Source organism: Mesoplodon densirostris, chromosome 1 (genome assembly GCF_025265405.1).
Source record: "Mesoplodon densirostris isolate mMesDen1 chromosome 1, mMesDen1 primary haplotype, whole genome shotgun sequence".
Lineage (NCBI taxonomy): Eukaryota > Metazoa > Chordata > Mammalia > Artiodactyla > Ziphiidae > Mesoplodon > Mesoplodon densirostris.
Genome location: NC_082661.1, coordinates 202850303 through 202875314, shown reverse-complemented (window position 1 = coordinate 202875314; position 25012 = coordinate 202850303). Strand labels below are relative to the sequence as shown.

Sequence of the window (25012 nt, the reverse complement as noted above, 5' to 3'; positions counted from 1 at the left end):
AGAAAAAAAACAGTTCTAAAATTCATATATAATCTCTTAGGACCTTGAATAGCCAAACATATTTTGAAAAAAAAGAACAAAGGTGGAGGACTCACACTTTCAGATTTCAAAACATATTACAAAGCTTAAGTAACTAAAACAGTGTGATATCGGCATAAAGACACACCTATAGAACAATGGAATTGAACAGGAATAAAATATACCCTAGTGTATATAATGACCTTTTGCAATGGTGTTAAAGGTATTGACTCAATGGGGAAAAGATAATCTTTACAACAAATGATGTTGGGAAAACTGGATATCCATGTGCAAAAGAACAAAGTTAGACCCTTATCAAAGCCATATATAAAAATAACTCAAAAAGATTAAAGACCTGAACATAAGACCCCAAATTTTAAAACTCTTAGGAGAAAACATGGGGGAATGGGGGAAAAGCTTCATGACATTGAATATGGCAATGATTTCTTGGATATGACACCAAAAGCATAGCAACAAAAGCAAAAACAGGTAAGTGGGACTAGATTTTTCATTAAAAAGCTTATGCACAGCAAAGGAAACAATCAAGTGAAAAGGAGAGAAAATATTTGCAAGATATATATATCTGATAAGAGACCAGAATATACAAAGAAATTCTATAGCTCAACAATAAAAAAATGGAGTAATCTGATTTAAAAATATGCAGAAGATTTGAATGGAGATTTTTTTCTTTTTTTTTCCATTGTATATATGTATCACATCTTCTTTATCCATTCCTCTGTTGATGGACATTTAGGTTATTTCCATGTCCTGGTTATTGTAAATAGTGCTGCAATGAACACTGGGGTGCATGTGCCTTTTTGAATTATGGTTTTCTCTGAGTATATGGCCAGTAGTGGGATTGCTGGGTCATATGGTAGTTCTACTTTTAGTTTTTTAAGGAACCTCATTCTGTTCTCCATAGTGGTTGTATCAATTTACATTCCCAGCAGCAGTGCAAGAGGGTTCCCATTTCTCCACACGCTCTCCAGCATTTATTGTTTGTAGATTTTTTAAAAAATAAATTTATTTGTTTTATTTATTTTATGTTTGGCTGCGTTGGGTCTTCGTTGCTGCATGTGGGCTTTTCTCTGTTTGCTGCGAGTGGTGGTGCACAGGCTTCTCATTGTGGTGGTTCTCTTGTTGGGAGCATGGGCTCTAGGTGTGTGGGTTTCAGTAGTTGTGGCACACGGGCTCAGTAGTTATGACTCAGGCTCTAGAGCGCAGGCTCAGTAGTTGTGGTGCACAGACTTAGCTGTTCCGTGGCATGTGGGATCTTCCCGGACCAGGGCTCGAACCCATGTCTCCTGCATTGGCAGGCGGATACTTAACCACTGCACCACCAGAGAAACCCTGTTTGTAGATTTTTTGATGATGGCCATTCTGACCAGTGTGAAGTGATACCTCATTATAGTTTTGAGTTGCATTTCTCTAGTAATTGGTGATGTTGATGGCCAAGCATATAAAAATATGCTCAACATCACTAATTATCAGAGAAATGCAAATCAAAACCATAATGAGATATCACATCATACCCATTAGGATGGCTACTGTCAAAAAATTAAAAAAACAAAACAGAAAAGAACACATGTTGGTGAGGATATGGAGAAATTGGAACACTTGTGCACTGTTGGAGGGATTGTGAAATTGTGCAGCATCTAAGAAAAAATGATGGAGGTTCCTCAAAAAATTAAACATAGAACTACCATACAGTTCAGCAATCCCACTTACTTCTGTGTGTATATCCAAAAGAATGGAAAACAGGATCTGGAATAGATATTTGCATACCCATGTTCATGGCAGCACTATTCACAGTAGCCAAGAGGTGAAAGCAACTCAGATGTCTATCAACAAATGAATGAATAAACAAAATGTGGTATATGCATCCAGTGGAATATTATTCAGCCTTAAAAAGGAAGGAAATTCTGTTACATGCTACAACATAGATGAACCTAAAGGATTTTATGCTAGGTGAAATAAACCAGTCACAAAAAGACAAATATTGTGTGATTCTACTTGGTATCTAAAGTAGCCAAATTCATAGACACAGAAAGAGGAAAGGTGGTCCAGAGGCTGGCGGTGGGGCAGGGGGAGAGAGGAGAGTTGTTGTTTAATGGATATAGGGTTTCAGTTTTTCAAGATGAAAAGTTTCTGGACGTCTGTTTCACAACAGTGTGAATGTACTTAATACTACTAAGTTGTACATTTAAAATTAGATAATACAGTAAATTTGATATTGAGGTTTCTTGACCACAATAATAAAAAAATTCAAATACTTTGGAGGTGGTGGCTGAGAGCTGTGCGAAATATTTCCTCTCATGAAATTCAGAACAAAAAAATAATGTGAATTGGATCAATTCTTCTAACAGGTAGATACAGTTACTTTCACTATAGGAACATAAGTTTATTTGGGAAAAGTGAATAGGTAGATTTTGAAACAATAAGAGAAAATAATAGTTCAAGGCTAGTTGTCATGCAACTCCAAAGTTAGGTGTAGGGGTTGTAAATTGCAAGAACCTCATGCTTTATGGAAAAGGAACAATTTAAAGACATAAAAGGAGTACAGGATAAGGGAAAATGTATGTTTCAAACTTCAGTACAGGTTCATTGTCTACCAGGGACAGAAAGAATAAATTACCTGTTCCATTCTCCAGTACCTGCTCTATTCCAAAGAATCTAAGCTCAGTTTATTTCTAACTAATTTAACTCAACAGTGTAAGAGAAGCACTTTGGCTAAACTGGTACCCAAATCCTCATTTTTCACATGTTTCTAAAGAAAACTCAATTCCAAGCATGAAAACAAAGCTTTATAATTCTTTAAGATTAATTTCAGGCCAAGTTTATGGATGTATTTCTACTAACACTTCAATTCAATTCAAAAAACAATAAGTATTTGCATAGTTATTATATTTGAACAAATATATACCTCAGAATAAAATGATTTTTAAAACACAATTAACACTCAATTATGTTAATAATAAAGTTTGGTCATAAAAAAGCATAATTTAAATATTTATCTAAGTATTAAGAGTTTGTTTACACCCTTCTCTACTTATTACCACAAATTTTTTTTAAAAAACAGGGAATTAACTTGAATTTACTGTCTTCTTCCTGACCCTGCCTTTAAACATAGACATTAATGAGTTGTGAAATGGGCCTGGTGATCAGAAAAGAATGAGTGGAATGGACATGAGTGTAAAATGGGTATAAAATGGGAAAAAGATATGACTTCAACAGTTTTAACAGTTTCAGATTCCTTACCTGGAAACCATTGCCTTGATGACATCTTGTTTAGAGTGAAATAGATCAAAACCCAAATTTATTACACTCTTAAAAATTAGCATTCAGTCACTAATGAAATAATTTTAAGGTTAATAACTGGAAAGTATATGAAGTAAAATATCTTCCTAAAATGTTCTCTGAGAATTATTTTACTATAGCATTTTTCAAGTGAAATTAGTACTTGAGCAACAGAAAACACACAATAAAAACACAAGTCACATGGAGAGTATAACATTCCAACTCAGCAACTGAGCTTGCTATTTGACTTGAAATGCCTAATTTCCATTAATAGTGCTTTGCCAATTTAACATGCTGATTGGTTTGGTAATCATTTTATTTGAACTTTTTAAGATTTAAGAATATCAAATAATTCAAACAATTTTAATTTTTACTTAGAATCTATTTATTTGATAGGAAATGTGAAAATGTGTTTTTAAAATCTCAAATGCCTCTTGTTGGCTACAAAATCCAATCAAGTATATTTATAACAGCAATATTTCAAAGTGGTTCTAGTTCTAATGTTAAGCCTAGTTTTGTGAGGAGCCACATAGAGGAAAGGAATTAAAAGTCAAAAGGTATAACCTGAGACTCCAACCTTGAGAAGGTGTTCCTGGCATAGTGCATGATACTGTCAAAATCATATCTTTCTCCAAGCGAGTTCACTTCTCCAGGCTCCATCTTCAGAAAATTGTACTCTTGACCTAAGAATTAGGCACAGAAAACATTTCAGAAGCCTCTTAACAGACAGAAAAGAGAACAGAAGAGCGCTTCCTGCCTCTATCTGCTCTCTACCAAATGCTGATCGCTGATCTTCATGATGTTGTATTTACACACTAACACCCAGGTACTCGCAAAATGGTACATCCAGTGCCACTGCTTGCACTTGAATATCTTCTTGAAAGAGTAATATTGAATTTCATTCATAAGTTAATTTTGGCAAAAAGGTAGATTACCAAAAGCATGCTTTGGATTTGTTTTCTTTGTATACTCTTTCACCTTCTCTAAATATTTATTTCTTTAAAACTACTGGGTTTTTTTTTTAACAAATTGTGATTATAAAAAGTTACAGCTTTACTTAATGTTTCCCACCTTTCTCTTATGACTATATTTGCCAAGATCAAAAAAAAACCTTCCTATTTGTGTTAGATTCTATGAAACACTGGGAAAAATATAAAAACTATATTTGTATGTACACAGAACATTGCAGGCATTTGCTATGTGACTTTGTCACTAAAGATAAAACCAGAGCAGCTGAAATAAGATTCTCTTTGATGAAAAGGAGGCTCTACTTGGAGGGCTTTTTTGGTCAAGAGAATATGCTTCGGAACTTACTTTTTCATTTTTTACTTTTCACGACTGCTATTTTACCTTCATGGACATCTTCATGTTAATAGACTTCTCAACTGCCTGTTTGTATCTGTATTGTAATATTATTTCTTGAAACTTGAAAATAACATAGTGTTAAATGTGTAGATCTACATCAGTGGTTCCAGAGGCAGAGCATTTCCTCAGAGTTAAGGTTTCAGTGATTCATTTTTCACAATTTTAGCAGCCAAATATGGCTGCTTTTATAGCTCATTTTGAAACATCAAAGTGTAAAGTTGAGTTATTAGGCTTCCAAATTCAAGGCTGGAGTTCAAAAAAGAACTATTATTGTACAACACTTATGTAATTATTTAAATTTTATTCCAACTGCCGTATTACAACTGAATATAAAAATATTACATTAAAAATTTCCCAAAAGGCAATAAAAAAACTGAGTGATGCCACAGAGCATAATATCTTTCCTACATGTGATAAGGAAGTCTGATATACTCACTTGAGCATTAAAGATAAAACAATCAGCCTGAAGTTACAGAACCCAAATCCCAGAGTAAAGTGTTTCAGTCCACCTTACAATGAATTCACACAATACATAGTTTTCAATGAACTAAGCACACCATATAGTGAAATACATGTTCCACAAATCTCTGGTTTGTCTGTCTGTATTACATCTATTCTCAGGAAATACCCTGCATTATCTTCAACCTTTGATAGAAGTAACTGTTAAAAACTCTCTTCTTCATGAAACATGGTAAGTATATTTTAGTACAACCAACTATAAGGTGAGATTTTTGTAAAGCTGTGGGGCTGATTTTTTAATATTAATCTATAAGCCACTAGAGATATCAAATTTCAAGCACAATATGTGAGTATACTCTCTAATTAAAGCAAGATGTTTCATAGAAATTTCTGAAAGTGGAACATGAAGCAACTTCAGTAATACATTTTGATGTATATAACTGAGCAGTTACCATGTATGTGACATAGTGTTTTGTGCTAGTTAAAAAGAACACAGCCATACTTGGTCCAAATAAAGAAAATCAGACATTTCATAACAGAAGAGAAGAGGATCAGAGATAGAGAGCACCAGTGGAACTCACCCTAAACAATTTAAAAAAAAATAACAACCTCCTTCTTGAAGGCATGTTCTAAAGTGGATTAAAGTAATCCAATCTTTGTACCAAATTGGTTCCTATCATAGTCACTAATTTTGCATATAAATGCAGCTAAAGTCCACACTTATTAGACGTTGCCCTAGAATAACACTTGATCTAAAATTTCTGAGCCAAAGTAAGTCACAAATTTGCTGAAGATTATTCTCCAATATGAATTTTTCATACTAGAATTACCTTGCTATAGTACAGTCAGCCTTCAGTATCTACAGGGAACTGGTTCCAGGAAGCCCTTGGATACCAAAATCTGTGGATGTTTAAGTCCCTTATATAAAATGGTTTAGTACAATGAATAAGAAATTTCGATTCAAAGGTTGGTTGAATCCACGGATGCAAAACCCTATGAATATGGAGGGCCAACTGTCCATACATACAAATGATTGCAAGTGAGTGAGAAAAGTGAGAATAATCATATGTTGAGATTATCGTTGAATCCAAACAAGGTATGACAAAATGTGCATGGAGTTCTAAATACTCAGGACATCTCATGCAATAAATTGTTGTTTTCTATTAGATTGAATGTTGACTCAAAATATGAGTCAACATTATGAGTCATATTGACTCAAAAATATGAAAAGCCATAAATTGTTTAACATTGTGTTAAGTATTACACATTTACATACTATTTTTATATTTCAGGTTGTTTTAGCTACATAAATTTATGTTGAACCAGAGTCCTATATTTAAGAGCAAGAATCATTCTTGGAAGATACTTCCTTTATAAGTTATTTTGTCCACATAATAGAGGAAACAGTAACTGTGGTTGATAGAAAAATTTTCATTTAGTTGGTAGTTGGAGGAATTTTCAGAAATCTTATTTTCTCTTTGTCTCCCAATGATATAAAGTATAAAATGAACCTTGATAGCTGGTCAGGCATTAGAGTCTTCTATATTGGGAGTATAGATGTTATTTACATCTCTTTCAACACTACAGATTACTTATTTATTCTTGAAGTGATCTCTTCCCTGTAACATCACATTCATTGATTTTTCTCCTACTTCTTAGACCAAACTTTCTTAATCTTTTGAGAGATATTATAAAAAATGTTGCTTAAATATTGGTGTTCCCCATATTCTACCCACAATCTTATTTTCTTCTTCCTCCAACATTTTCCTAGACAGTAAAATCCACTAACAAATTTCTATCTCTAGATATCTTAAAGTCTAGACTCACCTTTCCTTTGTCTACTAAATATCTCCACTTGGACTATCTAAAGGCTTCTCAAACTCAAGGATATGCTAAACGAAATTATTTGTCTTTCTTCCTCTTAAAAATATGTTGCTTTATCCATATTTCTTAGATAATTTGATGGTGCCACCATTCATCCTGTTGCCTAAAAATAAAATCTTGTAGATTTGCTTTCACATGATATTCCTCTTAAAATATTTTTGAAAGATTATTCCTCTCCTTCTTCTTGGCCTACACCACACTAACTGAGGACTTAGTCATCTCTTATAAACGATTTATTTAAGTTTCTAATAGGTTTCCCTGATGTCACGTTCATCCTGCCCACCCCAATATCCCCATTCTCAGTTAATAATCCCTACAGCTGAAAGAAATTTTTTAAAGTAAATATATTTTTTATTAGTTTCTGCTTTATAACAAAGTGACTCAGTCATACATATACATCTGTTCCCATATCCCTTCACTCTTGCAACTCCCTCCCTCCCACCCTCCCTATCTCACCCCTCCAGGTGGTCACAAAGCACGAAGCTGATCTCCCTGTGCTATGCGGCTGCTACCCACTATTAATCTACCTTAAGTTTGGTAGTGTATATATGTCCATGCCTCTCTCTCGCTTTGTCACAGCTTACCCTTCCCCCTCCCCATATCCTAAAGTCCATTATCAAGTAGGTCTGTGTCTTTATTCCTGTTTTACCCCTAGGTTCTTCATGACTTTTTTTTCCCCTTAAATTCCATATATATGTGTTAGCATATGGTATCTGTCTTTCTCTTTCTGACTTACTTCACTCTGTATGACAGACTCTAGGTCTAACAACCTCATTACAAATAGCTCAATTTCGTTTCTTTTTATGGCTGAGTAATATTCCATTGTATATATGTGCCACATCTTCTTTATCCATTCATCCGATGATGGACACTTAGGTTGTTTCCATCTTTGGGCTATTGTGAATAGAGCTGCAATGAACATTTTAGTGCATGTCTCTTTTTGAATTATGGTTTTCTCAGGGTATATGCCTAGTAGTAGGATTGCTGGGTCATATGGTAGTTCTATTTTTAGTTTTTTAAGGAACCTCCATACTGTTCTCCATAGTGGCTGTACCAATTCACATTCCCACCAGCAGAGCAAGAGTGTTCCCTTTTCTCCACACCTTCTCCAGCATTTATTGTTTCTAGATTTTTTGATGATGGCCATTCTGACTGGTGTGAGATGATATCTCATTGTAGTTTGGATTTGCATTTCTCTAATGATTAATGATGTTGAGCATTCTTTCTTCTGTTTCCTGGCAGTCTGTATATCTTCTTTGGAGAAATGTCTTTTTAGGTCTTCTGCCATTTTTGGATAGGGTTTTTTGTTTTTCTGCTATTGAGCTGCATGAGCTGTTTATGAATTTTGGAGATTAATCCTTTGTCAGTTGCTTCATTTGCAAATATTTTCTCCCATTCTGAGGGTTGTCTTTTGGTCTTGTTTATGGTTTCCTTTGCTGTGTAAAAGCTTTGAACTTTCATTAGGTCCCATTTGTTTATTTTTGTTTTTATTTCCATTTCTCTAGAAGGTGGGTCCAAAAGGATCTTGTTGTGATTTATGTCATAGAGTGTTCTGCCTATGTTTTCCTCTAAGAGTTTGATAGTTTGTGGCCTTACATTTAGGTCTTTAATCCATTTTGAACTTATTTTTGTGTATGGTGTTAGGGAGTGATCTAATCTCATACTTTTACATGTCCCTGTCCAGTTTTCCCAGCACCACTTATTGAAGAGGCTGTCCTTTCTCCACTGTACATTCCTGCCTCCTTTATCAAAGATAAGTTGACCATATGTGCGAGGATTTATCTCTGGGCTTTCTATCCTGTTCCATTGATCTATCTTTCTGTTTTTGTGCCAGTACCACACTGTCTTGATTACTGTAGCTTTGTAGTATAGTCTGAAGTCAGGGAGCCTGATTCCCCCAGCTCCGTTTTTCATTCTCAAGATTGCTTTGGCTATTCAGGGTCTTTTGTGATTCCAAAGAAATTTTGAAATTTTTTGTTCTAGTTCTGTGAAAATTGCCAGTGGTAGTTTGATAGGGATTGCATTGAATCTATAGATTGCTTTGGGTAGTAGAGTCATTTTCACAGTGTTGATTCTTCCAATCCAGGAACATGGTATATCTCTCCAACTATCTGTATCATCTTTAATTTCTTTCATCAGTGTCTTATAATTTTCTGCATACAGGTCTTTTGTCTCTTTAGGTAGGTTTATTCCTAGATATATTTTTTTTTGTCTTGTAATGGTAAATGGGAGTATTTTTTTGATTTCACTTTCAGAGTTTTCATCATTAGTGTAGAGGAATGCCAGAGATTTCTGTGCATTAATTTTGTATCCTGCTACTTTACCAAATTCATTGATTAGCTCTAGTAGTTTTCTGGTAGAATCTTTAGGATTCTTTATGTATAGTATCATGTCATCTGCAAACAGTGACAGCTTTACTTCTTTTCCAATTTGGATTAATTTTATTTCATTTTCTTCTCTGATTGCTGTGGCTAAAACTTCCAAAACTATGTTGAATAAGAGGGTTGAGAGTGGGCAGCCTTGTCTTGTTCCTGATCTCAGTGGAAATGGTTTCAGTTTTTCACCATTGAGGACGATGCTGGCTGTGGGTTTGTCATATATGGCCTTTATTATGTTGAGGAAAGTTCCCTCTATGCCTACTTTCTGCAGGGTTTTTTATCACAAATGGGTGTTGAATTTTGTCAAATGCTTTCTCTGCATGTATTGAGATGATCATATGGTTTTTCTCCTTCAATTTGGTAATATGGTGTATCACGTTGATTGATTTGCATATATTGAAGGATCCTTGCATTCCTGAATAAACCCCACTTGATCATGCTGTATGATCCTTTTAATGTGCTGTTGGATTCTGTTTGCTAGTATTTAGTTGAGGATTTTTGCATCTATGTTCATCAGTGATATTGGCCTGTAGTTTTCTTTCTTTGTGACAGCCTTGCCTGGTTTTGGTATCAAGGTGATGGTGGCCTGATAGAATGAGTTTGGGAGTGTTCCTCTCTCTGCTATATTTTGGAAGAGTTTGAGAAGGATAGGTGTTAGCTCTTCTCTAAATGTTTGAGAGAATTCGCCTGTGAAGCCATCTGGTCCTGGGCTTTTGTTTGTTGGAAGATTTTTAATCACAGTTTCAATTTCAGTGCTTGTGATTGGTCTATTCATATTTTCTATTTCTTCCTGATTCAGTCTTGGCAGGTTGTGCATTTCTAAGAATTTGTCCATTTCTTCCAGGTTGTCCATTTTATTGGCATAGAGTTGCTTGTAGTAATCTCTCATGATCTTTTGTATTTCTGCAGTGTCAGTTGTTACTTCTTTTTCGTTTCTAATTCTATTGATTTGAGTCTTCTCCCTTTTTTTCTTGATGAGTCTGGTTAATGGTTTATCAATTTTGTTTATCTTCTCAAAGAACCAGCTTTTAGTTTTATTGATCTTTGCTATCGTTTCCTTCATTTCTTTTTCATTTATTTCTGATCTGATCTTTATGATTTCTTTCCTACTGCTAATTTTGTGGGATTTTTGTTCTTCTTTCTCTAATTGCTTTAGGTGCAGGGTCATGTTGTTTTTTTGAGATGTTCCCTGTTTCTTAAGGTGGGATTGTATTGCTATAAACTTCCCTCTTAGAACTGCTTTTGCTGCATCCCATAGGTTTTGGGTCATCGTGTCTCTATTGTCATTTGTTTCTAGGTATTTTTAAATTTCCTCTTTGATTTCTTCAGTGATCACTTCGTTATTAAGTAGTGTATTGTTAGCCTCCATGTGTTTGTATTTTTTACAGATCTTTTCCTGTAATTGATGTCTAGTCTCATAGCATTGTGGTTGGAAAAGATACTTGATACAATTTCAATTTTCTTAAATTTACCAAGGCATGTTTTATGACCCAAGGTATGATCTATCCTGGAGCATGTTCCATGAGCACTTGAGAAAAATGTGTATTCTGTTGTTTTTGGATGGAATGTCCTATAAATATCAATTAAGTCCATCTTGTTTAATGTATCATTTAAAGCTTGTGTTTCCTTATTTATTTTCATTTTGGATGATCTGTCCATTGGTGAAAATGGGGTGTTAAAGTCCCCTACTATGATTGTGTTACTGTCGATTTCTCCTTTTATGGCTGTTAGTATTTGCCTTATGTATTGAGGTGCTCCTATGTTTGGTGCATAAATATTTACAATTGTTATATCTTCTTCTTGGATTGATCCCTTGATCATTATGTAGTGTCCTTCTTTATCTCTTCTCGTAGTCTTTATTTTAAGGTCTAGTTTGTCTGATACGAGAATTGCTACTCCAGCTTTCTTTTGGTTTCCATTTGCATGGAATATCTTTTTCCATCCCCTTACTTTCAGTCTGTATGTGTCTCTAGGTCTGAAGTGGGTCTCTTGTAGACAGCATATATATGGGTCTTGTTTTTGTATCCATTCAGCCAATGTGTGTCTTTTGGTGGGAGCATTTAGTCCATTTACATTTAAGTTAATTAACGATATGTATGTTTCTATTCCTATTTCCTTAACTGTTTTGGGTTCGTTATTGTAGGCATTTTCCTTCTGTTGTGTTTCTTGCCTAGAGAAGTTCCTTTAGTATTTGTTGTAAAGCTGGTTTGGTGGTGCTGAACTCTCTCAGCTTTTGCTTGTCTGTAAACGTTTTAATTTCTCCATCAAATCTGAATGAAATCCTTGCTGGGTAGAGTAATCTTGGTTGCAGGTTTTTCTCCTTCATCACTTTAAATATGTCCTGCCACTCCCTTCTGGCTTGTAGAGTTTCTGCTGAAAGATCAGCTGTTATCCTGATGGGGATTCCCTTGTGTGTTATTTGTTGTTTTTCCCTTGCTGCTTTTAATATGTTTTCTTTGTGTTTAATTTTTGACAGTTTGATTAATATGTGTCTTGGTGTATTTCTCCTTGGATTTATTCTGTATGGGACTCTCTGTGCCTCCTGGACTTGATTAACTATTTCCTTTCCCATATTAGGGAAGTTTTCAAGTCTAATCTCTTCAAATATTTTCTCAGTCCCTTTCTTTTTTCTCTTCTTCTTCTGGAACCCCTTTAATTCAAATGTTGGTGCATTTAATGTTGTCCCAGAGGTCTCTGAGACTGTCCTCAGTTTTTTTCATTCTTTTTTCTTTATTCTGCTCTGCAGCAGTTATTTCCACTCTTTTATGTTCCACCTCACTTATCCATTCTTCTGCCTCAGTTATTCTGCTATTGATCCCATCTAGAGTTTTTTTTATTTCATTTACTGTGTTTCTAATCATTGCTTGATTCATCTTTAGTTCTTCTAGGTCCTTGTTAACTGTTTCTTGCATTTTGTCTATTCTATTTCCAAGATTTTGGATCATCTTTACTATCATTATTCTGAATTCTTTTTCAGGTAGACTTCTTATTTCCTCTTCATTTGTTAGATCTGGTGGGTTTTTATCTTGCTCCTTCACCTGCTGTGTGTTTTTCTGTCTTCTCATTTTGCTTCGCTTACTGTGTTTGGGGTCTCCTTTTTGCAGGCTGCAGGTTCGTAGTTCCTGTTGTTTTTGTTGTCTGTCCCCAGTGCTAAGGCTGTTTCAGTGGGTTGTGTAGGCTTCCTGATGGAGGGACTAGTGCCTGTGTTTTGGTGGATGCAGCTCGATCTTGTCTTTCTGGTGGACAGGTCCACAACTGGTGCTGTGTTTTGGGGTGTCTGTGGCCTTATTATATTTTTAGGCAGTGTCTCTGCTAATGGGTGTGGTTGTGTTCCTGTCTTGCTAATTGCTGGGCATAGGGTGACCAGCACTGTAGCTTGCTGGTCATTGAGTGAAGCTGGGTGCTGGTGTTGAGATGGAGATCTCTAGGAGATTTTTGTTGTTTGATATTATGTGGAGCTGGGAGGTCTCTTGTGGACCAGTGTCCTGAAGTTGGCTCTCCCACCTCAAAGGCACAGCACTGACTCCTGGCTGGAGAACCAAGAGCCTTTTATCCACCCAGCTCAGAATAAAAGGGAGAAAAAGTAGAAAGAAATAATTAGTAGAAGAAAGAGAGAAAGAAAGAAGGAAGGAAAGAAAGCAAGAAAGCAAGAAAGAAATAAAGATAGAAAGAAAGGAGGGATGGAGGGAGGGAGGGAGGAAAGAAAGAAAGAAAGAAAGAAATGAGGTAGGAGGAAAGAAAGAAAGAAAGCAAGAAAGAAAGGAGGTAGGGAGGAAATAAAGAAAGAAAGAAAGAAAGAAAGCAGGGGGAGGGAGGGAGGAAGCAGGGAAGGTAGGAAAAAGAGAAAGAGAAGATAAAGTAAAATAGAATAAAGTATGATAAAATACAATAGCATTATTAAAATAAAAAAGTAATTATTAAAAAAATTAAAGACAAAACAAAACAAAAAAACGGACAGATAGAACCCTGGGGCAAATGGTGGTAGCACAGTTATATAGACAAAATCTCACACAGAAACATATCCTTACACCATCACAAAAAGACAACAAGGGGAAAAACTCATATATCTTGTTCTCAAAGTCCACCTCTTCAATTTGGGATGATTCGTTGTGTATTCATGTATTCCACAGATGCAGGGTACATCAAGTTGATTGTGGAGCTTTAATCTGCTTCTTCTGAGGCTGCTGGGAGAGATTTCCCTTTCTCTTCTTTATCCTCACAGCTCCCAGGTCTCAGCTTTGGATTTGGCCCCGCCTCTGCGTGTAGGTTGCCAGAGAGCATCTGTTCTTTGCTCAGACAGGATGGGGTTAAAAGAAAAGCTGCTTCGGGGGCTGTGGCTCACTCAGGCCAGGGGGAGGGAGGGGTACTGAGTGCAGGGTGAGCCTGCGGTGGCAGAGGCCGGCGTGACGTTGCACCAGCCTGAGGATCGCTGTGCGCTCTCCTGTGGAAGCCGTCCCTGGATCCCGGGACCCTGGCAGTGGCGCGCTGCACAGGCTCCCCGGAAAGGGGGTGTGGACAGTGAGCTGCGCTTGCACACAGGCCTCTTGGAGGCGGCAGCAGCAACCCCAGCGTCCCTCGCCCGTCTCTGGGGTCCGCACTTTTAGCCGTGGCTCGCGCCCATCTCTGGAGCTCCTTTAAGCAGCGTTCTTAATCCCCTCTCCTCGTGCACCAGGAAACAAAGAGGGAAGAAAAAGTCTCTTGCCTCTTCAGCAGCTCCAGACTTTTTCCGAACTCCCTCCTGGCTAGTCGTGGTGCACTAACCACTTCAGGTTCTCTTCCCACCGCCAACCCCAGTCCTCTCCCTGCGCTGCAACTGAAACCTGAAACCCGAGCCTCAGCTACCAGCACCGCCCGCCCCAGCGGCTGAGCAGACAAGCCTCTCGGGCTGGTCATTGCCGGTCGGCACTGATCCTCTGTGCAGGAATCTCTCCGCTTTGCCCTCCGCACCCGTTGCTGCGCTCTCCTCTGCTACTCCGAAGCTTTCCCCCTCCGCCACCCACAGTCTCTGCCCACGAAGGGGCTTCCTAGTGTGTGGAAACCTTTCCTCCTTCACGGCTCTCTCCCACTGGTGCAGGTCCTGTCCCTATCCTTTGGTCTCTGTTTATTCTTGTTTCTTTTGCCCTACCCAGGTACGTGGGGAGTTTCTTGCCTTTTGGGGTGTCTGAGGTCTTCTGTCAGCATTCAGTAGGTGTTCTGTAGGAGTTGTTCCACATGTAGATGTATTTCTGGTGTATCTGTGGGGAGGAAGGTGATCTCTGCATCCTACTCTTCCGCCATCTTCCCCCAGCTCCTCTTCCACCATCTTCCCCCAGCTCCAATAATTCTTTTTTTTAAATCTGAATTTGCTCTGCTCTCAATCCTTTGATTATTCTCCAGTAGCTAGAGGACAAAATCTAAATTTCTTAGCTTCAGATAGAAAATCCCTATGATCTAATCTCCCTTGGTAATTACTAACTAGTCTCTCATTTGTAACTTACCATGCAGCCATTTGGGCAAATAAAAATGATTCAATTATCTGTAATTGTAGCTCTGATCATGATGCTTTTTTTTTCTTCCAGTTAGAAATTCCATCACTCTTCTGGGCACTTAGAACCCCTTTACTTCTAAATTTCAGTTCCTTTGTGATGTCTCCCTTTACTCGCAAGGGACATTTTGTCACACCTTGCTTGGACTGGATTGTGTTCTCAATATAACACTATTCTCACTCACTTGCAATTGTTGGTATACATGGATATACATACACTAAGCTCTGTAATTTTCATGAAGTATCTCCAACATCTAATAGTGCCTCAGTAAATAACTGGCAGCAAATATGCTATGAACAAATAAATAGAGCAATGCTGTTAATCACAGGAAATTCTAAGGAATTAAATGTTTGTAACTTAAAACTGGCCATGAATAAGGAAATAAGGACACATTTCTGCTTTGCTTCTGCTTGAAACACACACAACTTTCTAAGACAATTCTAAACAACAGGATTTTTCTTCTGGCAATTGAAATGTACTTATCTTTATGAATTATGAAAGGTAAAACAAATGAAAAACTAAATGAGGTGATTATCTCACATCAATTGTTGGAGAAAATTAAACTTTAATTATATATTAACTATTGAATTACTGAAACTATTGAAAACATTCTTAAGAAATTGTCTTTAGTGTAGTTAAGGGGAAATCTCAAGAAAATATTTGGACTATCCTGGAAATGACTCACTTCCCTGGAATTTTCTCCAGAAATTATCCCTGGTATAATATAGATTTGTATGGCAGCAGCACATTTTGTGGCAAACCCTGGACACTTTTTAAATCCCAACAACATAAATTATAGAATTAAGTATAGAAAATACTTTAAAAAAATTATTAATATTAATTTATGTTTTAATCGCCTACACCCATTCTTGGAAAGCACTGAAGTTTGGATATAAAATAGCTAAATCTTAAGGAAAAAAGCAAGCTTAAAAAATGCATAAGGTCATTTGATCTGCAGGAAAAAATTAACAACATAGCAGCTATTTTTAAATCAAGCAAAATGTTGATCTATAATATCAACAAAATCAGTTCACATTTTTTAAGAAATTAAATGATAAATAGTACAATACATTTAAAAGATATTTAGTCATCCTTAAACCCAACACATTCTGAAGCCTCTCACCTGGTTGGATGTTTTCTCTTATGATAGTTACATGATTATCTCGATCTGGTCGTGTGTGTTCATGCCAAAAGCCTATCACATGGCCCAGTTCATGAACAACAATTCCAAATTTATCACAGTTCTTTCCAATAGAGATCGCCTGAGGTCCATTTCCACGCCGACCTACATAGGAGCAGCATCTGGAATAAAGTAGAAAGTGCAGATGGTGGTGGACAGGGAGAAGCTGAGTGAATTACAGTAGGGTGAAACTTTTAAAATATTTGTCATGAACTGTAAAGTCCAACACATTCAGAAACAGAACAGTTTTTCATTTATAAATATTTCATTAATAAAAATTTCTAGTAATCCTAGTAGATTTATGTACGAGTCCCCAAATAATCTATTGAAGTGCCTTTGTACTAATTCATATATTAGAAGATGTGCCTTAAATAATTTTTAGGAGTATTCAGAAGATAAATCAGAAAATAAAATACTTATGATGATGATTAATGGCTATTATACATACAGTTAAACTCAAGACATCAACCAACATGTATTTCTAATACAATTTTTTATCCTCAAAACCCATTTAGGTAACTACTTTGTCAATATGGTTATTTAACAATAATCCATTATTTCATTATTAAAAATAAAAGCTAAGTTTATTTTTCCTCTTTGAGAAAAACAATTAAGTTTGTGAAAAATGTTGGTTAATTTAAAAAGGAATTACTTTTCCTCTTATGGGAGAAATTTTTTAAAGAAGAGAACTTTTAAGAGAAGTCAATCAAGGAAAATTAGTTTCAAAAGGTGAATTATCTAGGGTTAACTGTTGACTGGTGAAGGAAATTCAACAACTGGTAGAATTATGAGACTGTGTCAAATGGTCAGGCAAATGTTTAGTGTGATAGTCCATTTCACCTTCTGAAAGAATCTCTTGGACTTTCAGAATGTGAAGCATGCAGAGCATCTTCCTACAAGTTTTCTTCAATTTATTGATATTTATACATATTCAGTGATTCTTTTCTACCCAAAATATAGATATTCCATTTATTCATTTTGTGTATGTGGGCATACGTGCACGTGTGTCAATGTGCATGAGAGAGTGTGCACACACATGCAAGGGTGGACACATAGGGACACACTTTAAAATAAGCTTTAAATGGTATAATATGGTAACTGCAATCATAGTTATAAATAAAATTACACTTAAAACTTCAAAATTTAGGGTTTACATTAAAATAGCTTATCTAAGGGCCACCCCTCTAGACAGCAATAGAGGGCAGTAAATAACTGGTCTTGAATAGATGGGAATCATAATGTGCCGGACACTGAACACCTTTTCTAATTTATTAAGTTAAAAGAGGAAATTGCCCAAAATTAATTGCCCAAATTTTTTAAATGCATTTCACAAATTTCACTTTTCAGAGTAAGCACGTTTGTCATTCCAATTATTTGTGTAGGCTTTAAATGCCAGTTAGAAGAAGTAATTCAACTTATTATTTATGAATCTATTATAACAGTTAATTAAGCTTAATAAATCAATTAAAGAAAGAAAAGTGAGGTAACTGGTAGGGAAAAAAATTAGGGAATTGTATTTTTGCTCTCAGGTAGATTTTTTTTTACCAAGACTTTTAAACTTATACATACATAGTTATTTATTACATACTGAAATAGTAAAGTATTAGGTGTAGCAAAACTCAAAATGTGCAAATTTTGGAGAGATTTAAACTGAAATATTTGCTACCATAAAGCAATAGTGATGAAAGTGAAATATCTGAGGATTATACAGCAACTAAATTACCCACACTGAATCATTTTTGCTGGTTATATTCAGAGAAAAAAGTACTTTGCAAATCAAAATCCAGGAGATAGTCAAGCAATGTGGTTGATTGTTTTAATCTAAGACACCTTTTATTAGCATAATTTTACCTATAACAATTTCGAATAAATAAGATGGGGTTTCATAATGGAAAGCAAAAATACATTTCACACTGGCTTTTACAATGGTCCTGTGAAGAAAGATGTGGTGGTTTGGTTTCTGAAATACTACAGGTCCAGGAATGGAAGAATTCTAGATGCTCAAATGACTAAATAGCTAAATATATGCACATACAATTATGTATGGAATGACAGGTTAATATGCACAGTTTATTTTTAATATGCACAGTTTATAAAAACATGGTTTTAACATGTCTGAGTTTCTTTCTAATTCCATCCAGGTTTGATGCTGTTTTCTTGTACATGGCTTTTGATTTTGTGTTTCAAATTTGAGTGCTGCTTTTAAAGCTTGGCCATTATAAGCCCTACCTATCCTTTCAAGAAAATATTTTACCAATTTTAGAGAAGCCTCACTAAGCCATAGAGAGTAAGAAGGTAATCCAAAACCCGCTATTCCCTACTTTGGTCTCGGATTGGTGGAGCAAAACCTATACGCACAAAGAAAGTTGCCTGTAAGTTTTATGCCCTCCCCACAGCAGTCTTTTCTCAGCATAAAGATATGTTTTAAATGTAAACTCAGATTACTCCACTTCTTTACTCAATATTCTCCAATGATTATGTCATAAATCGTGTCAATATTCAAAAGTATTCATTACCCCTCTCTAGGAGATAATTATACATCCCTACCCTACTGTTGCTGGGTTTAGTGGTGTGACTTGCTCTGGACAATGTCATGTGAGCACAAACTGTGTCATTTCTGGAGAGAATCTTTAAGAGCAAATATGGTTGACCATATTGTTTCTATTCTTTCTGCTACAACTGCAAGGTTCCAAAAAGAGGCTTCTCCAGCAGACTGGACACCATAGTGACAACTCTGGAGTGAGCTACAGCTGACCAGTGGCGGATATACAGTAAGAGTAAGGAGTAAGTGTTTGTTGCTCTAGCTCCTGGGATATGGGAGTTGTTTGTTACCATGTTATAAATTGCCTAAGCTGACTGATACAGGCTCTCTATTTTGCTCAGAGGAAAATCAAAGTACTTATTTTTAAAAAACTATAAGATCTTACACAATCTTCACACACAAATATCTTACCATAGAGATCTCATCTCTTATTATCATCCCTGTCACTCCACTCAAGCCATGAAGTTTCCTTGTTGTGCCCTGAGCATGCAGACATACTCTTGCCTCAGAGCCTTTTTACTGTCTATTTTCTCTGTCAGGAACTCTATTTCCCAGATATACATATGGCTTGTTTCCTCCTCTCTTTCAATTTCTGTGCAAATGTCCTTCCATCCCACTTACACTACTTTCCTTTTTGTCCTAGAATTTATTGTTTATTAAAACATTTTATATTTCATTTATCTTTGCAGGGGTTTTTCCTCCCCACCTAGAATGTAAGCTTTTGGTGGACAGAATGTGTACCTGTTTTGCTCATGCTATAATGCTAGCTCCTAGAATACAGCCTGGCACATAATAGAACTCAATAGTTACAGAGAACTTATTGGTGGTTGCCAGAGGTGGAGGCTAAGGGTGGGTGAAATGGATGAAAGGGGGTCAAAATGTACAGACTTCCAGTTACACAATAAGTAATTTCTGAGGCTGTAATGTACAGCATAGTGACTAAAGTTAACAATACCATATCATATATTTGAAAGTTGCTAAGAGAGTAGATCTCAAAAGTTCTCATCACAAGAAAAAAAAAAACGTGTAACTAAATATGATGATGGATGTTAACTAAGCTTATTGTGGTGATCACTTCACAATATATACAAATTAAAATCATCATGTTATACACCTAAAACAGTATGTTGTATGTCAATTATATCTCAATAAAACTGGAAAAATTTTGAAAAATAAAAAGGCAAAAATTTTAATAAATAAATACTTATTGAAAGAACAGATCTCCTAAGTGCAGGGCAGAGCTAAGACTCTAGTAATTAGCAGCAAGCATCCAAAGAAGTGGTGGAAATGCTCAAGGTGATGGGTTCAACATGCTCTTGCTGAGACTCCTCCTTCAGCCTGTCTCTCCACTTTTTCTATTAGTATAATTCTATAAATTCCTTTAAAAAAACTATTTTTTTTTCTGCTTAAGTTAGCCAGTCTCTGTTGCCTGAGAACAAGAATCCTGGCTAGCACACTTCCTCTGCCTAACTATAACATCCTTGCAGAGAGAAAACAACTTACATTCAATTTTATAGTCCCCAAAGTTAGTACAGTAAGTGACACAAAATGAGAATTCAATAGGAAAGGATGAATAAGTGACTACTGTTACAGTCTGAATAATCAAACTGACCAAAGTTAAAAACAATTAAAGCATATGAAATCTAGAAAATAAGAAAATAAGTTAACTCTACGTTTGTTTGTTTGATTTCTTTTTAGCAATCATTAAAAATCAGCATATAATAGATGAAGGTAATAAATACAGTTACATAAATCTCTGACTTAACAAAGAATAAAATCAAACAACTTCTATTATTAAATGGTCTCACATTTTACTGTTTATAATTAATAATCTTGTAAAATAAATAAATGCCACTGAAGCTAATAGACATTCATTGAAAATTATGTATAGCCCAGTTCAAGCCTTTTTGTCAATATAGAGGGTTAAAGCTTATATCCACTGCAGATGAAGCAAAGATATCATATACCTAAAACCATGCATACAGATATATATATAAACATAATGTATGATTATAATGCAACTTAAAAATAGGAAATATACTAGAGCTAAAGGGCAAAAAGATCTTATTTCTACTTTTTGCATTTTAAAATTTTATTATTTTCCCACCTATCAAAGGCCTGATATGGAATTAGACACGCAATAAATATTTATTGAATGAAAATTGACTGTAGCAGAATAAGATGGGAAATATAATGTTCTAAATGATATAGGTGATTCCATATTTAATAATTCCCCCCATAAGTATGGAGATTATTTTAGCTTTTATTTTTAAAAATTGCAAGAGCTACAAGTTGTCTGACATAGTGGGTAAACACAATGAAAGTGATGACAGTGATAAGAAGTAATAAGACACATTTGCCTTCTAGATTAAAGCTAGGAACAGAACTGATAAATGTTGTCATCCATATCAATGGCACCACCTTAAAAGTTCTCCATATTCTATGGATATTTATACTAGGTATTGCTAAATGTGATACATTATATGCCACAGCTCTTATAGGAAAAAAGACCCAATACTAAATCCAACAGAGTGTTAAATGTTTGACTCAAAGTATATCTTATTCCAGATGGCCTTCCCTATTTTGTGTAATACCAACTGTCAAACTATTTAATAATTTAAATTGATTTTTATGAGATATAAATGCAGCATTATCATAGCAAGAATGATGAAATAACCATAATTTAATGAAATTGTGGACAATACTGGACAATACTGGTAATTTCAAATGAAATTTAGAAGTCACAAAATGATTAGAATGATTAGCAGGCCAATGATCAAATTTTATAAAAACTATCATCCTTCTTATCACTGAAAAAATAATACAGGGCAAACTTTGAACTTTGAGCACCAAAACAAATCACCAAAATGCAACATTACTACTATAACAGTCACAAATAAGCTCAAGAGTCTAATTTCAGGAATTTAACTACAGATTTAAGTACCTTGGGGAAAGTCATAACTTCAGTTTTCACATCTCTAAATTGATGAAGTACATGTTCTTCAAACCCCCTTCTAATTCTTACATTTTTTAATCTCAGGATTACACACAATGTACCTTAGCTGACATGTAAATTGTTGGTACATTCCTGATCACCTACCTATAAAGCCGTGTGCTGTGTGTCATGAGGGACACAGAGGTAAGCTCCCTGCCCTCATCATTTATGAAGGTAGACATGTGAACCAACAGTGGAAATGGAGCTATTATAGCTGTTGTAGAGCAAAGTCCCACTGCAGGCAGCTCAAAAATGGGTGAGCATGAAATATGTGAAAGATTTCCACTGATGAAAAAGGAAAGGAAAGACATTTAAGCAACTAAAACGTCACAAAAACAAATATGAAGGAATGATAGTGAATGGGGAAAAATAGTTTAGCAGGATAAAACAACTGAAATGGAAAACTTTGAAAAGAGCCAAATTAATAAAAGAAAATGAGTATAAATATGAATTTGTTACAAACAGAATTTGAGCAATAAAATAATAAATGATTGGTGCTTTGCATGTATTTACAGAATTGAAGGGTGGGTAAAGAAAAGATGTATTGATTTGAATATATTATATATTTAGAAATATGTAATCTGAGCTATATCCACTCCTATTAGATAATCAGAAGGAAGGAAGGACAGTCTAGATTTGGACCTTAAAATGTCCTTAATATTTAAAAATATTAAATACATATAAAGAATTGGGAGGGACTTCAAATGTAACCAAAACTTATCAAGAGTAAGTAATTAGAGTAATTTAGAAGAAAACATTGCTTAAATAAGTCATAGCTAAAAAAATTATCAAAATATATAGAAAAATAATAATGTATAATTTATCCTAATGTCACTTAAGTAGGGCCAAACTTAAAACTCATTACTTTTTAAGTTAACTTCAATGTTCTAGGAAAATATGGTGGAACAAAGCCAGATGATGTAATCCCCCCAATACCTAGTGAAATATATACTTCCTCCACCCTGAAAATATGTGTCATTAGGGCATGAACTATTTGATCCAAAGGAATTATGCATTTATTTTTACTTCTCTATGTGAACTATAATGGAGGGTATTCAAATACTTATAGTTGATTAAAGATAATTCCTCTTTATAGAAGAATTTCAGCTAATAAATTTAGAAGCAATAAAAGAAAAGAACAACATGAGAAAATGACTATTTTGCAAAGATGGGAACTTACAATTGAGGGACCTGGCTGTCACCATTTGAATCCACTGATCAATCACAGTATCACTAAAGTGGTAGGTCCAGGCATATGTGCCTCTTGATGTGATGCAGTGTAAAGTAGACAGCACACCCTATCAAGTATTCTTAGCAAACAAACAAACAAAAATGGAAACAATTTAAATACTCAAATATTTAAATATAAGTTCCAACTAACTGGAAATATAGGGAGAAAAAATTTGAAAGTTTTCACAACGAAAAATCTTTTAAAGTACACAGCATTGCTTGGAGAACTGCTGTTACTGTAACTTGGCTAGATTATGGGATTTGTGGAAAGAAGTGGTGGCAGCAGAAGCAGCAGATGGAAGCTGTGGTAAGTTCATGGCATTCCTTAAATGTTACATCCAAGCATCTAGGCTTTATTCTCAGGCTAGCATTTCCCAGAATGTGTTCTGGAATACTGATATGCGTTCTTCACTATTAACAGGGTGAGATGGGTGTTCCCTTTTTAAAATAAGTTTAGGGAACACTGTATTCTATATTTCTTTCAATTCGTTTAATATTAGTAAGGTTTAGCACACTGCTTGTAGAAATACCTATTAAAATTTAACACAGCATTTTCACGACTTATAGAATAGTTTATTTTGAAGAGAGTACTGTTATCCTGTAAGAAGCAAATCTAGAAAATATCACTGTAGGAGGAAACACTGAGGAATCTCAAAAAGTGTAGTATTTTGCTCTGAAGAGTATTTTTTGAAGATAATTCTAGTGGCAGTGAATTGGTGGGGCAAGACTGGAGAGCAGTTGGAGTACAGCCGGTGTGAGAGGACAAAGACATGAATGGACCAGGGGACTGACATGGGATAAAAGTGGGAACCATAAGACATAGTGGATATCAGCAGAAATGTTTCTGTTGATATCACTAAAAAATCAATCATTAAAAACAATACTGAGGTTTCTAACTCAGGTTAGTGGGATGTTGGCAATGCCACCATATAGTTAGAAGAGAAGGAAAGGCAGCTGTGGTGGTGGAGGATGCACAGAAGTCTGTGATCAAAGAGTATATTTATTTAATATATAATATTCTCTTATGTAAAATGCATATTTTCTCATGGGCAAAATACTAAGCAAACATTAAAAAGTGAATCTTACCTATGGATTTTTTTTCCCCTTCTAAATTTACTTAAGTAATTCCCTGGTTCTACTTACCCACAAGGCCTATATGTGAATACAATGTAACTCTCTTCATCCCCTCTTTCAATGAAAGTCACACATGTGTGCTTTTCCCAGTGCCTCATGGCCTGCTTGAACATGGCTCGCTGGCTGCCTGGAAAAATGGCATGACATTAATAAAACAGTGGGCTCTTCCATCCCAGGTCTGGCTACACAGGTCAGACACCACCTTTATCATCAGCCAAAGAATACTAGCTCTGAGCACTGCAGTGAGCCACTCTTGAGAGTGGACACTGCCTTCATAATCAGTAGGTTTGAGCTTACTGTCTCTACAAGTATGTGTGTACAAGGCTCTGTGAACAAGACATACATTATTCCTGTCAGCTGAAATCAGCTTCCAGATTTAATGGGTACATTTGAAATTCAATTTAAAAACCAGAATAGTTCTTTAGATTCTTAGAACTCAAGACTAAATATATTTTTAAATTTCAAGACATCCTAACTGACAACTCAGGTGAATGGAATATTTCTCATGTTTCATTTAATACTATGTTTTATATGTTAGTATTCTTTAAAAATATACACTTAATCTATATGATAATTATTAATTCTTTATCAAAATAGACTCTCTGGGAATATCTTACCAGTGAAGTTGCCTCCTATAATGTAAGGAATTACACCTCCAGGCCATACTCTTTCAGTTCTTGATGTAGCAGCTCTGGGAACTCTATTTTTCTCATTTTGCCCTGAGAATTTTAGAGGTACTTTTTCCTTAACTGTGTTGTTTTGCTCCAAGCCTGCAGTGACATTTAAAACATTCTGTGAAACAGAAGTCCTTGGTCAGAGAATCATTTAACTCTTAAAGGACAAGGTAAAATGTCTTATTTACACATTTATATAAATATGCCTGAAGTCAAAATGCATTAAAGAAAAACTTCATTTATATCACATACTTGAAAAAAGTGTTAAAATAATTAAGTAGTTCATGTCAAAATACTACTTCGTAATGCTCTATGAGTAAATTTTGATGAA

At 35.3% G+C, this 25012-nt stretch overlaps 1 protein-coding gene across 1 annotated transcript in view; it reads right to left on the bottom strand.

Moving 5' to 3' along the window:
- Positions 1 to 25012, bottom strand: part of TLL1 (tolloid like 1) — a 276217-nt gene that overhangs the window by 135608 nt on the left and 115597 nt on the right. The window contains exons 4-7 of the mRNA XM_060093650.1: positions 24625 to 24777; positions 24017 to 24134; positions 16050 to 16228; positions 3893 to 3998 (exon numbers count right to left, since the gene is read on the bottom strand). Coding sequence (XP_059949633.1) covers positions 3893 to 3998; positions 16050 to 16228; positions 24017 to 24134; positions 24625 to 24777 — 556 coding nt within the window. The remainder of the gene's footprint in view (positions 1 to 3892; positions 3999 to 16049; positions 16229 to 24016; positions 24135 to 24624; positions 24778 to 25012) is intronic.